The sequence below is a fragment of the Anabas testudineus genome, chromosome 8 (assembly GCF_900324465.2).
Source record: "Anabas testudineus chromosome 8, fAnaTes1.2, whole genome shotgun sequence".
NCBI lineage: Eukaryota > Metazoa > Chordata > Actinopteri > Anabantiformes > Anabantidae > Anabas > Anabas testudineus.
In genome coordinates, this window is record NC_046617.1 from 10,839,504 (window position 1) to 10,854,542 (window position 15,039).

The 15,039-nt window shown below is 44.3% G+C and overlaps 1 protein-coding gene across 3 annotated transcripts; it reads right to left on the reverse strand.

Annotated features, from left to right (window-relative positions):
- kank2 (KN motif and ankyrin repeat domains 2) lies at window positions 1–14,667 on the reverse strand. 3 transcript variants are annotated; one of them, XM_026360414.1, is made up of 13 exons: window positions 14,570–14,667; window positions 9,105–9,196; window positions 6,243–6,324; window positions 4,659–5,993; window positions 4,052–4,252; window positions 3,833–3,962; window positions 3,112–3,729; window positions 2,921–3,008; window positions 2,470–2,689; window positions 2,099–2,241; window positions 1,761–1,961; window positions 1,568–1,666; window positions 1–1,432 (listed from the first exon to the last, which is right to left on the reverse strand). In XM_026360414.1, the coding sequence occupies exons 3-13, from the start codon at window positions 6,277–6,279 to the stop codon at window positions 1,376–1,378; spliced, it is 3,129 nt and encodes a 1,042-aa protein (XP_026216199.1). In that variant the 5' UTR covers window positions 6,280–6,324; window positions 9,105–9,196; window positions 14,570–14,667; the 3' UTR covers window positions 1–1,375. The 3 variants fall into 3 exon arrangements, with proteins under 3 accessions (XP_026216199.1, XP_026216183.1, XP_026216191.1); XM_026360398.1 differs by having other exon boundaries at window positions 4,043–4,252; XM_026360406.1 differs by lacking the exon at window positions 14,570–14,667 and adding an exon at window positions 13,538–13,637 and having other exon boundaries at window positions 4,043–4,252.
- Between the last annotated feature and the right edge of the window lie 372 nt (window positions 14,668–15,039).

The following is a 15,039-nucleotide window of genomic DNA, read 5'->3' on the forward strand; positions in this document are numbered from 1 at the left end:
AACAGTGTGGTCCACATTTATTAATTCAATGTTTTTTGTTGGTTTTTTTTTTTCAAAATGCACAAATCAGAAGAGGAGACATTTAGTCTAGAATTTTACATAAACCTTCATAAAACAAACAAAGAGCTGTGCGATTGCATAAAGTAGGTGTGAGCTTTAAAATTCTAAATGTATAAAAAGATAGATAAATAATAAAAAGAGAGTTTATAAAAATTCAATTTTTCAAAAGTGAATATGAAAATCGTGGGTCAAAAAAATGTTTTTAAAATAATAGACATCAACAGTCTACACACCTTTCTTCAAGGAATTTGATTTTAGGCATAGTAACTACTAGTTCATAATGACATATATTATTTTGATATTCATATCTTACATGATACGCCCTTTTTTTTACCTCATTCAGTTACTTTCTAATTCCCTGACAAATCTTAGTGGTAGGACCACAATCGAGGTGGCTTCACCAGTACATACAATTATTCAGTCCAAAATACCTTCACATATAAAAATACAAAGACCTTAGTACCATATCCTTCAGAGAATAATGCTGACCTCCTTCTTCTTGCACACTGATGATAGGCTGTTTAAAGTACACCACAATATGTAGTGTCAGAGTCGACTAGGAAAGTGTGGTGTAAAAGGTGTAAAAACCTAACCCTTGGCTGGGAAATAAAAACCATGATCCTTGGCAGTCCTGAAGTAAGTCGGAATAAAATATCATTATCAAAAATACTTTATAGTGTAAATAAATCCTGTGCCTAAATCTAAATACTGATATACTGTTGTAGTGGCGTTTTCTGTATTACATCTGTGTAGCACCAATCAGCTAGTTGATGCAAGGACACTTCATTTTCCATGGGGGGTGGCTTTTCTTATTCCAAATGACTGATGTTTACACGTAGTATGATGCTAATGTGTGACAGCTATTGTACATGTTACAATGAAAACATATTACGCAATAAGGCAACTGTAATTCACGTGAAATGTAGATTGAGTACAGAAATGTACAGTACTGTATAGAACAATTAACTGTGACGTGTTATTTAGTGACCAGTTTTGATGTGTAAGTGCCACCTGAACAGTACTGACAACTGGATTACTGTAAGACAGAGATAATATTTATACAGACTTTCTAGATGTTCAGTTTTTCATATTGTACTACACAAGAAATCCATGTTATCGACCACCAATGAGATAAAAGGAAGACCACTGTGTACAACAAGTAATGAATAACAATGGTGCTAGCTGTCATGTAATTCTTAAATTATGGACAGTGAAATAAAACACACACAAACTGTTTATCTTAATCAATGGAGAGAACACACTGCGGTGTGAGCAGGTCCTGCAGAGGGGCCGTCAGCTGTATGGGCAGCGAGCTTTACTTTGTTTCACCAGCAGGAGGAGAAGAACCCAAGAGAGGAGACTTAGGTGAAACCTAGACAAAACGTAGAAGGAGAAATCCAAAAAGGACAAATTTACATTACAGATTTCTCTCTGTGTTGAATGTTGGTCTAAAATGGTTACTATAAAACAAACACAAAAAGCAGTAGCAGTGTATGAAAGCACTCACAGGAGATGGAGGCTTTGCAAAGTTGAGGTGAGCGTACAAAAGCACAGCAATGTCGTTCTGGCTGGCCTCCAGAGCAATGGACAGCGCAGTGCTCCCATCCTGTTGAACAAAAAGATTAAAATGATGCTGAGATGATGAGTCTGGTAAAATAAGAGGCAAAAAAGGGACAGGAAGGTAGATACACTATGCTTACATTATCTGTGAGAGTGGCATCACAGCCTGGCACAGACAGCAGCTGACGCACAATGTCCACATGACCATGCTCGCATGCACACATGAGTGCTGTGGAGCCGTCGTCATCACGAATGTTGACCTGCGCCCCACAAGACAGCAGCGCCCGCACCATGTCTCCTCGACCATGGCTGACCGCTAGCATCAGTGCCGTCTGCCCGGCCTGCAAACACAAATTAGTCAGTCTCTTTAAACCTGTTTGCATCTGTTTACATACGGCAGTGTCCATCTGCTGACGACTGTAAATAACATGTGATCAGCTCCAACGCAGTAAAAGTCAAAGAACACTAGAGGGCGCACCTGGCTGGCCTTGGCGTTGACGTCCCCTGTTCGCAGCAGCTGCAGGACAGTTTGAAGATCATTGTCAGAGTGGAAGGCAGCCAGAGCAGTCAGCATGATGGCTGTATAACCCGCTTTGTTCTGCTTGTCAGCGTTACACAGACCTGTCAGGCATTTAGGGCAATGAGTGTGACAGGTGACATAACAACAGCACAAACAGTGACAGCGGTGTAAGACAAGATGGAGATGGGAATGTTTTCAGACGGTTTGTACTCATGGAGATTGATCATAGCTACAGATTTGATTCCTAAATGATTTTAAATAGATTTAAAGTTAAATAAAACTCATTACACACACACACACACACGAGCACAAAGTTACAGAAAGCTCACCAGTGTCCAGCAGCAGTTTCACCACAGGGAAGTTGGAGTGGGAGACAGTGTAGTGAAGCGTTGTGTTCCCGTTGCCGTCTGCCATGTTGATCACAAACTGCAGCAGCTGAGGGGAGATTGATGCGAAGGTGTCCATGTAGGCCTTGACAACAGCCGTGTCTGCCGCTTTGTGGCAGGACACACGCAGCCATTCCTGCAGCACAGTGGTGTAGGCTGCCCTCTGAGATTAGACACAATGGGAACAGTTACGGACACACACTTTCGCTATTTAGAGATGACAACCCCAAACCACATAGCTGTTACAGAACAGAAGTCAGAACAGACTTAATGATGCGCTGAAAGTCTGAGTGTGCACTGTAAATAAATCTAATTTGTAAGGTGATGATCGCGTTTGTGGAGATGGATGGATTTCATTATCCTGGAAAAACCAAGAACTAAATTGAACACTTACTGCTCCTTGTTGGCTAAAGGCATTGGGTTCCCCCAAGGCTTTCTGCAGGGCGTAAAGCGCTGACATCAGGCTGTCACTCAGCTCCAGTCTGAGACAGACAAGGAGACAACATGATTCACTGATGCTCATGCACACGCTAGAAAGTAACATCAGCACTTATCAGTCTGTCTGTTAACCGTGTGTGTCTTTACCTGACTTGTTTGGCTGATGCTCTGGTATTTGTGATGTTGTCAGCTGCGCTCTTTGGTTCAGACTGGCTGGAGAGAACAGTCGTTTCTGACTGAATGATGTGCTGCTGCTGCTGCTGCTGCTGCTTGGTAATCTCAGTGGTTTTAGTGTCACACGGCTTTATAGAGCTTTGTTCAGGAGTGGATTCAGTGCTTGATGATGTGCAGGTGATCTCCTGGGTTTGCTTTTCTGATGATTGGCTGGCAGTCTCTTTGGAGGCAGAAGTATTTACAGGACACGGAGGAGTCAGGGTGGGGCCAGAGGTCGGTGGCTGTGAGGCACATTTTTGAACAACTGTGTCAGTTGCTGGTGACTGTGGGACTGTGTCTGGCAGTGTTGTGCCTACAGTTATAGACGGGTTGGGGCTGTGCTGTGAGCCGGAAACCGTGGCTGGTATTTTAGTGATAGTCTGCTGAGGTACACTGTTGCTTCCTTGAGGCTGGGAAACCTTGGCGTGGCTTGTTTGCTGGTGCTGGATGGTAAACTCTGGTAGTTTTTCTCTGGCTTCGTGATATTCACTGGAGTCACTCCCTTCATCTGAGCTCTCGCTGCTGCTATCATCTGATGACGTGGACTCATATCTGCAAGACGGCAACATGTGTCACTGTCAGACAAGTCACTCCTGGTTTATTGCTGTACATTATAATAATTCAAAACATAAATATTCCAGATTGTTTTCCAAACCTGTGATGAGACAACTGACACCCTCCGTTGACACCAATGAACTGTAGGTTTTTCTTTGTGGAGGGAGATCCTGGTTCACCATCTGCTTTCCGCTTTATAATGGACCTCAGAGAGGACTGAGGAGATGAGGCTGGAGAGATAACAATGATCATGAGATCATTAGAAGTCAGAATCACTAAGGATGTATTGAACATGTTTCAATCTATTTACCGGACTTACTGCCTTCTTGTGACTGGAAAGCCTCTGTGGGTGCATGCGGGTGCGTTTCTCCTTCTTTGGAATACGTCAAACCAATCTGATTACCGGAGGAGCCTACAGCTATGGCGGGATTAACCACAGGTACCGAAGTGGACAACTCGCTCTTTAGGACATCTCGCACCTGTTTGGAGCTGACTGCAATTGGCAACTCAACAGGAACCTCTGTGAGACAGAACGGGAACTGTTCAGACTTAGCTCATCAAATATGTTATGAATGCATAAACGAAATAAACGACAACCCTAACCCTTCCCACATCATTCATAATAAGCTGTTAACACAAACTCATATACTACCAGTCAGTTTATTGTCCATACAATCTTACACACTCAAATAAAACAATAATAAATGCAATAAGTCCAGACTTTGAATTTTGAGATTTAATGTAAAACAGGTGCTGTCTCAGTTCTGTTATTTTGTAAGACTGCAGTTAGTAGTGAAGTTGTGTTTTTCTATAAATGGCATGTTAATTTTACATTATATCGTATGCTTCACAAAGGTCTGTTATATTTATACTTCATTAAACATGTTACTAAAGTGTCCTTAGACATATAACACCAAGACATTCACCTTGTACTCTGTGATGGCCCTCCGCTTCAGGAGGGCTGCAGGTCTCTGCTCGGAGCAGAGTGCCCACTTCCACCACAGTTGGTTGCTCCAGTGTGTACACCTGGATTCCCACAGTTCTCTGCTCCTTCTGTTGGGGATGCTGCGTGAAGCTGACCAAAGTGTGCAGGCTGCAGCCTTGTGGCTCCTGCCAACCCACGCTTGTAGCCATGACTGGATGCTCTGCCTGAGGGGCTTTCTGGAGTGCTGTCACCTGCTGCTGTGCAGCCTGCAGCTCCTGCGTCATCTTTTTTAGCTGGCCCTCGAGCTGACCCACTTGATTCTTAAGACCCTCTGTCTCTGGCAGAAGACCCAGATCCTCCTCACGAACCCAGACTCCCACCTGACAACTGCTTCTCGAGTCCTCTGGTCCCACACCAACAGTGCGCACTTCCCGCTTTGCATCCGGTCGGGCTCCACCCACAATTACTGTGTCCTCGATCTCACACCCTGAGTCTTGTTTGAAGCCCTCAGGTGTGGTGGGAGACAGTGGTCCTGCAGGCTTGTTGTTGCTCTTAGCTCCAGTGCTCAACTCTTCTTCAGGGATGTCGATGTAGAGTTCCCCTCGGGGACGACCTCTGTTGAAGCCCAGAGTGTGTCCCAGGAACTTCTGGCTCTTCAGCTGGACACTGAGTTGCCGCTTCTCCTCCTGCAGCACCGAGATTTTAACCTGCAGCACAGGGATGGTCTTCACCTGCTCCTCGAGCTCTTTTATCTTCCTGAGGGCTCCTGCCATCTGCTCCCTGACATGCTGCAGGTGGGCTGGTGTTGGGGTCACTGGAGTGGAGAGACCAGAACTCAAAGGGGTAAAAGATCCTCCACCCCCCTGGGCGCGGTTGAAGCTGTGTGCACTGCTAATGGATGTGTTAGAGCCTGCTACACTGCTGTGCATGCTGCCCAGGTTGGAGAATCTCCGCCCTTCTTTCTCCTCTTCCAGCTTCCTCCGTGCATCCAACAGCGTCTTCTCCACCCGCGCAGAGCTGAAGCTGGACCTCTGTAATGTGTGGTAGCCTGGCGCACAGTAGGAGAAGGAGGAGTGCCGGCTGTCCATGCTGGTGTTGGAGCATAGAGACTCTGTGGATGTCCACCATGAGCCAGCGTAGCCGTAGCCACGGGGAAGTGAGCCATAGCGCGGCCGGCGTTGGACAGGCACCTTCTTGATAGTGTTGCCCTTTTCTATGTCATTAACATATTTGAGGAAGTCTAGGTCCAGGCGGTAGCCATAGGGGGTCTCCACTGAGTAGGGCGCTTCCTGTTCTTTGCCATGCAGTGAAGGGGCAGCAGGCGGGTTGAGTTTCCCTGAGACAGAAGGAAATCAACTTTAAACAAATGGAAATCTGTGTCTAATCTTGGGCTCAGACGTCAGAAAACGACATTAGATGCAATCACCAAACTACTGTAGGAAGACAGTGGACTAATGCAGTTCATTATTACCTGACACTCTAAGTATTGGGATTTTACAACTGTTGAATTACTTCTAAAATGTGTATAAGTCATAAGAAAAGAAATCAATAATCCTAAAACAACTAACAAAAATAAAGACTGTACCTGGGAAGCCTGGGTCCATATGCAGAACCTGAGCCATGATGGGCCTATGGCTGGTATTCAACAGTCATCCACTAACTCTGACCTATGGAGACAGAGACATGCTGAAATTAGAAATGAGCATATGAAACAGTATTTTTCTAAATGTAATAGAGGGTTTAATTAAATAATATATGATTGTGCACAACCCACAGACACTTGGCAAGATCAGTTTTTATGTGACAAATGTAAAAGTATTTCACTACATGTGTCTTGTATTTGACTGTTCTTATATTTATATGATCAAGTAGAATTAAATTCTTTTATTCACTAATCCTTTCCTTTCTAATTGTATCTGTTCATTTTTGGAGCATAGTGGGTCAAAGTGTGTATTTGTTTCTGTTCTTAGGACACAGAGAAGTTACAGAGGAAAGTTTCCTGGCAGCTTCTTCCAGGACAGAGGTTTGAGACTGCCAGTTACAACCTTATTAGGAATCATCTGCGCACGCTAACTTTGCCTCTCAATTTAGGGTTTACGTACGTCTCTCCTCTTTCTGTCCTCACTTGCTCTAAATATTTCCCCTCCTCTTTCTTCTCTACTTGTGCTCTCTTTGTGCTTTTCTAGTGCTTTCTTCCCCACCAGCATCAGCTGACGATCAGGAGGTTTCAGCTGGTCACTGTCTCTCTCTTTTCTTCCACGTTCACTTGCTCGTTACTTTCACACAAAAGGCTAAGTGAAATGCTGAGGACTCCCTTCAATGCATTTCTCATAGTAGAAATAATGCATTTGACACTTTGTAAACAAAAGATTGTGCCTTTTCTCTCTGTACCAGCAACGTTGCAGTGCCCACAAAGCTAGTGCTTATAAAAGATTAACTTTCTAGGTCACTTTGTGGGAACCGTGGATGTAATGTTTAAGCCATCGGCGGCATCAGCCAGTTGAAAATCATCCTATTACGAAGTATTAAAGAAGCTAAGATCAGAAGTTTGGACTGTAAACCTCCACATTTAAAGCATATTTATTTTGCTTCATTTAAGGTTGGTTTTATGACAAGAACTGAGTCTCTCCTCTCTGAGTTGAGCTTTATCTCACTCTCAGCAACTTGTGACCCTAGTCTGTGCTTGCTCATTTGAGAAAAGTAGGACACTGGGAAACACTGACTAAATTGAGTAGGTATTTTTGAAGTCCTGTAGTCAGTGTAATGTCTCAGTGCGATTCGCCTTATCTGTGTCCCTTTCATCACCCTCACACACAGTGACATGGAAATACCGTATATGTGCACATACTTGTTCCATGTTCACAATAATAGAAGTACTTCTTACTCATAGGGGGTGAGAAGGGATTCACAGTTCAAGTTATTTTGGCATGGGGCCATGTACTAAACTGATGATATTTCAGCTTACATATTAGGAACTTATCTAAATGTTGCACATTTTAAGACGGTCTTATGGGAATGTTAAACACAGAAAAAAGAAGATAAGGAATATTGTTGAGGACTCTTTGATTGCAGAAAAAAAAAAATTCTGATCTGAAACTCATGAAACTCCAGCCAGTTTTGGCTCCCTGCTGTTTATCTCTAGTGAGAAATAAAAGTGTTTGATTAGCAACTACATGTGTGAGAATTTGAGAAGAGGACAAAGGGAAGGGGAGTGGTTGAGAGAAGGAGAGCATGTACACGTATGTGTGTGTGTTTGTGTGTGTGTGTGTCAGAAACTGAGAGAGTGAGAGAAAGTATGTGTACACGAGGGTGGAGGACAGCGCTGACAGGGGACAGTTGATGAGATATAATTACAGTCTGCAGTTAGGCAACCAAACATCCCAGCCGACGAGACACGAAGCCCGACATTGTCCACTTGATTCCTCCTTGAATTCCAAAATGTATTTTCGTACTCCTTCATTTTCTACTTATTCTTTGCTTGAGATATTGCTCTCTTATTGCTTCTCCAGGTGCCATTCCTCCCACACAATCCCCTTTAAAATGTCCATGCTATGAGGGCCTCCACATCTGCTTGTTCAACTGTGGATTACCGGGTGTTACAGATGCATTGGTGTGAATGTACTCCTTCTGAGTGTGTGTGTGTGTGTGTGTGTGGGATGAAGTGGTTGACGCCCCTATTTCTCTCCCTTGACTCTTACACAGAGTTCCTTTGAGATGACATCTGAACAGAAAGCAGTGCGCACCCTTTGCCAGCACCACACTACCATAATTTAGACAACTATCTCTGTGCAGCTTCACCCAGAACAAATGCCTTGTGCATATTTCCCTCCCTTACTTCCCCATCTACTTCCCCCATCCCCTGCTACTAAGATTAAGACAGCCCTCAGGGGGTAAGATGCAGGTCATCCAGCACTAATTGCACATCTGTCTTATGCCCAGTAAGATGTCTCAAGAATAACTATACTGTAGCTCTGCACTCTCACAGCAACTAGTGGAGAACGTTTGTTTTTGTGCACTCTCCAGCTTCAGGTTTAGTCATTTACAACCAAACGTTTGGAGGTAGTATCATAGAGGTTTGAAAACTGGATTTGATTTACAGTCTGTATATAGATTCCTGTGTCTTTGTTACATCTGAGGATTGGGACCACCCTGAAGAGTAATTTAATATGCCAGGCCTCATTTCGAGGTCAGCTCTTCCAAGTTTATCAAACTCATTGCTTCCATTCATTGAGTCACCTTATTATTATTGCCATTACAAAGGATTAGACCCCGGTATTGCTAAGTCAGAAATACCACTTTTCCCACCACCCAAAGAGGATCTTTGTGGATTTTTCCACTGCCTTACTGACTTTCTCCAGCTTTAGTGATCACTACAGTACAGTATTCTGCTCAAGTTTGGGAATGGTTTGTGAATTAGGAAAAGAGGGATTTATTTTCCGCTACATACCAGCTGCTTACGCTGCAAGGATGGGATCTCTCCTCCACCAGGCCTCTCGCTCTCTCTCTCTCTCTCTTTTCTCGCACTCTTACAGTCAGCACCTGTGGGAAACAAGGATAAAATAGGCTTGAGCTTTGGCAGTCACAGCTTTTGCTTCTAACAGTTTTTAGCCCCGAAAAATGTAAATCACAAGTAAATAAGAGAAGATATCTAGACAAGCATCCATCAGGGAATGTCAGGAATAAATCCATTAAGTGTGTGTAGCTCGCTTGACACGGAGACAAGAAGTAACTTATCACAGGTTATAAAGAGTGGTCCCTTCAAGACGATAAACACAGGTTTCAAAGCCAGATTTGTTTTTGTTTTTTTTACATTCCAGTGGCTTTGACTGACACGCCGGATGTGAATAATATACCCCCATGAAATGCCAATCACTGCCTGATCCCTGCATAGCTGCTCTCCAACTCTCCCAGCTTTCTAGAAAGACTTTTCCACTCCCTTCTCCAGTTCAAGGCTCTCTAATCAATTCAAGGCCAGCAGCCTCCCTGCCATGTTACTGAGCAATGTTTTGTGTTCTCTTGCCTCTGTGACTAAACTATTGACAGTGGCACATACACATACCTCTAATTTGGTGGGAACAGCTGTCATCTGCACGCATCACCTTAAGACTTGCATTCCCCTCATGGACAACACAGACTAGAAGCTTGAGCTGTACAGTAACTACTGTGTGTGCATGTCGACTAGATAAGCTGCATGACTGAGTCTGCTGATACTTTGGCTTCGGCTGCTCAGCGTCAGGCTGCTGGGAAAGTGTGGTCGACGTGCTGTCATAGGGTCTCACAACCCTAAAAACGCTGACAGATGACCTTTACATAAAAATCATAACAGGACCTACTGTTGTTCAGCGCATTGTTTCATATTGTTGTCATGCAGAATACCAGAGAAGGTGGAGGGGTAGGGGGAGAAGTAGACCTTTTAGGCTGGAACGACAGCCAAATCACAAAGAGCCATTCATTCAGCCCCTAGTTCCACAGCTGGTTCTAATATAAAGCGAGGAGGGGCATCTCAGAGAGAGAGAGTGAGACAGAGAGGAACTGTGTGTATGAGTGTGTGACAAGGAAATTTGCCTCAAAACAAACAAACAGTTGATGAAGTGCTGTTATGGACCCACACGCTGACAGAAAATGAAAATACAAGGAGCAGGACAAAGTGATTCATGTCTCCAAAATGGCTGTGTGAGATTATATAGATATATAGATACTGAATGAAACACAGATTCTAAATATGTCTCTACCTGATTAAATAAATGTCTGTATCGATAAAATATTGGTGGAGGCTGCAAAGACTTTTTCATAAAGACAAATACCAAATACCAAACCTTACAGGAGAGAACTTGAACTCCCATCGACTCCCACACAGTGCAGATAAAAACACTCCAGCACACCAGCACTGTGACTCCCACAGATCAACAAACACGGCTGTAGCTTTTAAGTTGATTTGTTAAAGTAAGGGCACAGATGATATGAAAGCTGTTTTCAATTCACCTGTCTTTGTGATGATAAATTTGACAATTTGATGAGACGTTTCTGATTTGTTATCCCCCGGTAAGTGAGAACATTTCAGGAAAAACTGATCAGGTTGGCAAAGCATGATGTTGTAAAAGGGAGACGTGTGGACAGAGATGTGTGGCTGAGGTCTGATGAAGAAAGGGTTACAGGAAAGGGAGCTCCATCTTTCTATTCCCCAAGGATCCAGAAACAACCCAGTCACTTCCTCCCAGCCCAGGAGAAAGAGTAACAAGGGGAAGGAGAGCGTAAACGAAAAAGGAGCAGGGGTAGGAGAGAAAGCAGGGGAGAGTAGTACAGTATGTAAGGGAGGGTGGGAGAGAAAGAGTGGGAATGGGAGGAAGCAAAGGCAGAACTGCAAGGGGGCAAAGGGTGGGGGGGTTGCTGCTGAGAGCTTTAGATGGAAACTTCACGAATGAGAAGCTCATGACTCTTCTCTGTTTTGGACTCCACCAGTATGAATCACAGCAAATGTAGCTGCTAAGACCAGAGTGTATTGTCGATCTCTGTTAACACAGGAAGAACATCAGAAAGATCGCACAGGGGACTGCAGGAACCCCTCACAATGAGTAAATAAAGTTTCAAGGGACCTTTTCTCAAAATCCTAAATGGCTCCGCCTAGAAGATTACCATCATTTATGCATTCCACCCCTAAAAATAGACAGACAATAAGAGAATCCCTACACGAAGCTGCACTTTGTCTAACTAAATAAAGCTGATTATAGTTCAGAGTTGTTTTTCTCTGAGCAACAGGCCACAAAAACCCTAATATAGACGTACAGAAGAGTTTTAAATGTTAAACAAAGATCAGGGGACGTGAAGCTTCGTCTCCACACAGCACAGATGACTTTCTTCAGCCAACTGGTCTTGAATGAATAATAAATGAGAAAACTAATTACAACTCATTTCTATGCCGTTAGAGAGAAGAATGTTAAACGCAGAGGCAACAACAGCCGTTTGTCTTCATGTGGCTGAAAAGCGTACGTCAGTGTTTGACAGACGGGGGCCTTCGCCATGTGTAGGCCAGATGATCTCATGTCAACATGGTAATACAGTTAATCTGGGCTTTAAACGTAGGACAGTGAAATCTTAACCTAGTGAGACATCCCCTTCAGGACTGTCTCGGTCCACAGCAAAAAGCCCTGTTTTTTGCATTAAGGAGTGGTGGTATGGAGGAGCAGACGGTGCTGGGCTGAGCAGTCTGTGCCGGCTAGTGTACGGCCAAAGGGTGGAGCCAGGCAGCTCACATTACTCCTGGAACAGGAGCAGAGTAAATACCCGCCAGCCTGCTATTGGACAATGTGCTGACCTCCAACAGGAAACTGAACAAGGGTGGGGCTGAGCGGCAAGAAGCAGCACCAGGAGAAAATTCCTGTGCAGTTGTGGAGGTGGGGATTAAGAACGATGTGCAGAGTGTTTCCCTGCTTTGAGAAAACCGGGGGGTCATAAGGGGAGGAAGACAAAGTCCAGACGACAGCAGTGGGAAGCTGGTGGGAGCAGCACTAGGTTGAGAGCTCTGGTCAGCGTGCGCGGTGGTACTGAGCAAACAGCAGAGCAGAGCACGGGGAAGTGATCTCGCTGTAGTGGAGATGTAGCTCAAGGGTTCCCGCTCAGGAACCTCATCAATTACTTCCTGATTCTAGGAGAGCTGCTGATCAAAAGACTCTGAGGACGTGAAGACAGCAAAACAAAAAAAAAAACCTCTGACTATCCCAACATGTTTGTGTGCTTTACTCCACTGAACAGTTCATCTTGCTTTTCTGATTGATTAACATAATACAGAAGATCCAGTCAGATTTCACAGGCAGATAATAAATTAGTGTCAATCAGAAGACAGATTAGAGGAGGAGTACTAACCCTCACTGTCCTCAGCCAATCAGGGTAATGTTACTCCAGAACTCCTAGATATGAACGTTTATCCTCTTCTAATTTTAAAACTTTCTGACACTTGTTAGCTTAAAAAAAAAATGTTTCGAGTGATGAACAAACGCTGTATACTGTCTTAACAGCACTGATCATTTATCACGTAGTAAATCTATCCAGAGTAGTTAATCAGTAGTGAACAGTGGACGGTGACAGACAGTCTCCTGCAGGTTCAGGGTGTAATTTCATTTAAACGCCCGGCATGTGTACCAGTGTGCAAATGGGGTTTATAACTCTGCATTCCACCACAGCACCCCTAGGTCCAAATGCTGTAATGAGACAATCACATTCCAGGTCAGGAAAAAAAAAAAAAGTGCTGAAGGAAACCCCAGCTGCAGACGACCCTGACCAGAGACTCCCAACCCTGCAGTCTGAGGGGACTCTTGGGGGTCTCGTGGGATTCCTGAGAGTCCCCCATACAAACTAGGAAGAGTCTGTTTTTGGTATTACTACACTCCCACTCAAAACAACAAGGAAACAAGCTAATTTGATCCACCTACATGTGTGTAATAATCCTACCTTTATGCGAGTATCACGTTCAGGTTTTACAACTTCCTGTGTGTAAGGATACGTGTAATATGAGGATTATACATGTGCACATACTAAGTATTGTGACCACTGGACAGAGTTCGTCTGAGTGCCTTGCAGCTGCTACAGTGTCTGTCCATTAGCTGGTAGGTGATTTAATCCAGCCAGAGAGCCATTACACAACAGCAGGACAGTGGTGTATTGTATGATGCAGTGTAACAGGCTGATGACTACACCCCCACATCCTGCCAAGTTCTGCATGTCCTTCACCAAAACAACATCTGATGCGTTCACTGATGAATCTGGACATCCTGCCACATGCAGTCCTCTACAACAATGATTCACATGAACATATTCACATTCAGGATCTGTTACATTTTTAAAGAATAAAAGCAAAAGTGCTTTTTTTGCTGATTAAAAACCTACTTTTTTAGGGGAATTAAGGGAAGCAAGCGACTTTTAGTCTTGTTCAGCTTCCTGCTGCCCTGCTGACATCCACCTCCAGCAGACCTCATCAGTCTTCAGTGGATATAAACTCCTCTCAGAGACCAGTGACCAGCTTCAGGCGGCGAGACGAGCAAACGTGAGGCCAAGACGCGCCAACGAAAATCCGATGAACATCTGGAACTAATGGAAAGTTGCGGACCCACCCTCTCCCCTAAGTCATTAGTCTGCAGTAGGCTGTTCATTTTTTTTTTTTTTTTTTAATGAAATGTAAAATGGTTAGATTATTGCAACATATCATGGGTGAGGCACGAAGGGAAAAGTTTCATAATGAGGGCGAAATGACACCCAAATGTGTCGCTGGAGAGGGGCCACACAAAGTGAAGCCTGCAAAGCTGAGGTCGTGTGGTAAACCCCTCTCTATAATCTGCCTGAGAAATGAACAATAGGGACAGTAGTCGACATGATTTACTGACCTGCAAATCTCATCAAAAGATCATTTCCCTGTAGGAAAATAATTGAACCCCGTGATGTATAAGGTCAGTAACCTTTAAGATCGCGCGTAAATAAGTGCCATGCACTTCTAGCTCCTCCAGGACAGCCAGCATTAGTGTGATGTCTCGTCTGCTCCTCGCCACCGTGCAGCCTCAGTTTTAGCCTCCAGTGATGCTCTGAACAAAAAGACACGCACCAAACGAGCAGCCATGAGGCTCAGTCTAACCCCTGAAGGTACACACGCACTAGTAGAAGATTAAGAAACGCAAATAGTCAGAACACCAGGCGGAAATGTGCATCTAGCTACAGCAGGGTCGGTCTGGAAGGATAAAGGACCCGTTACTTCGGAGAGAGGCAGAGAGCGCAGAGAGCGCAGGGGGACTGGGCAGGACCGACGCTTCACAAAGAAGTCCGAGTCTCAGCAAGACGCCTCCACTGGAGCGCTTTAAAACACCGGCTGACAAAGAGCGATCGAGACGCTTGACAAACATAGAAACTTTAGGTTTTTGCTGCTCTTACCTGCCTCAAATCCTTTCAGCCTGTCTCGGCCCCGGAGCGCTCACTGACAGAAAGACAAAAACACCGCAACCAAGATGCTGCGCGCCCCCTCCCGCTCCTCTTAAAGGGCCACAGACCACCAGGCCGAGCGGGGACCTCAAGCACTGGACGGACCTCCACCTCAAGCACTGGACCTCCATCACCTCCTTTATTTAGTTCTAATCATCCGTGCTTTTACAGGGACCTGCAGCAGAGGAACTTTTATAAAATCAAAACCTCTTATTACCATTATCTTAGATTATAAAGGTCATTCCAGGACCTTTTGGTGGAGTGACCTTTATAATAAGGAGTGGACATGTCAGGATCAGTATCCACATCTGTTATTAATAAAATAAAATAACAAATCATCATCTATAAAATCTGCATTCTAAATCTTACCTAAGTAACAATAGCCTATAAAGTTATTTATACTGTTATTTCTTATGCTGCTG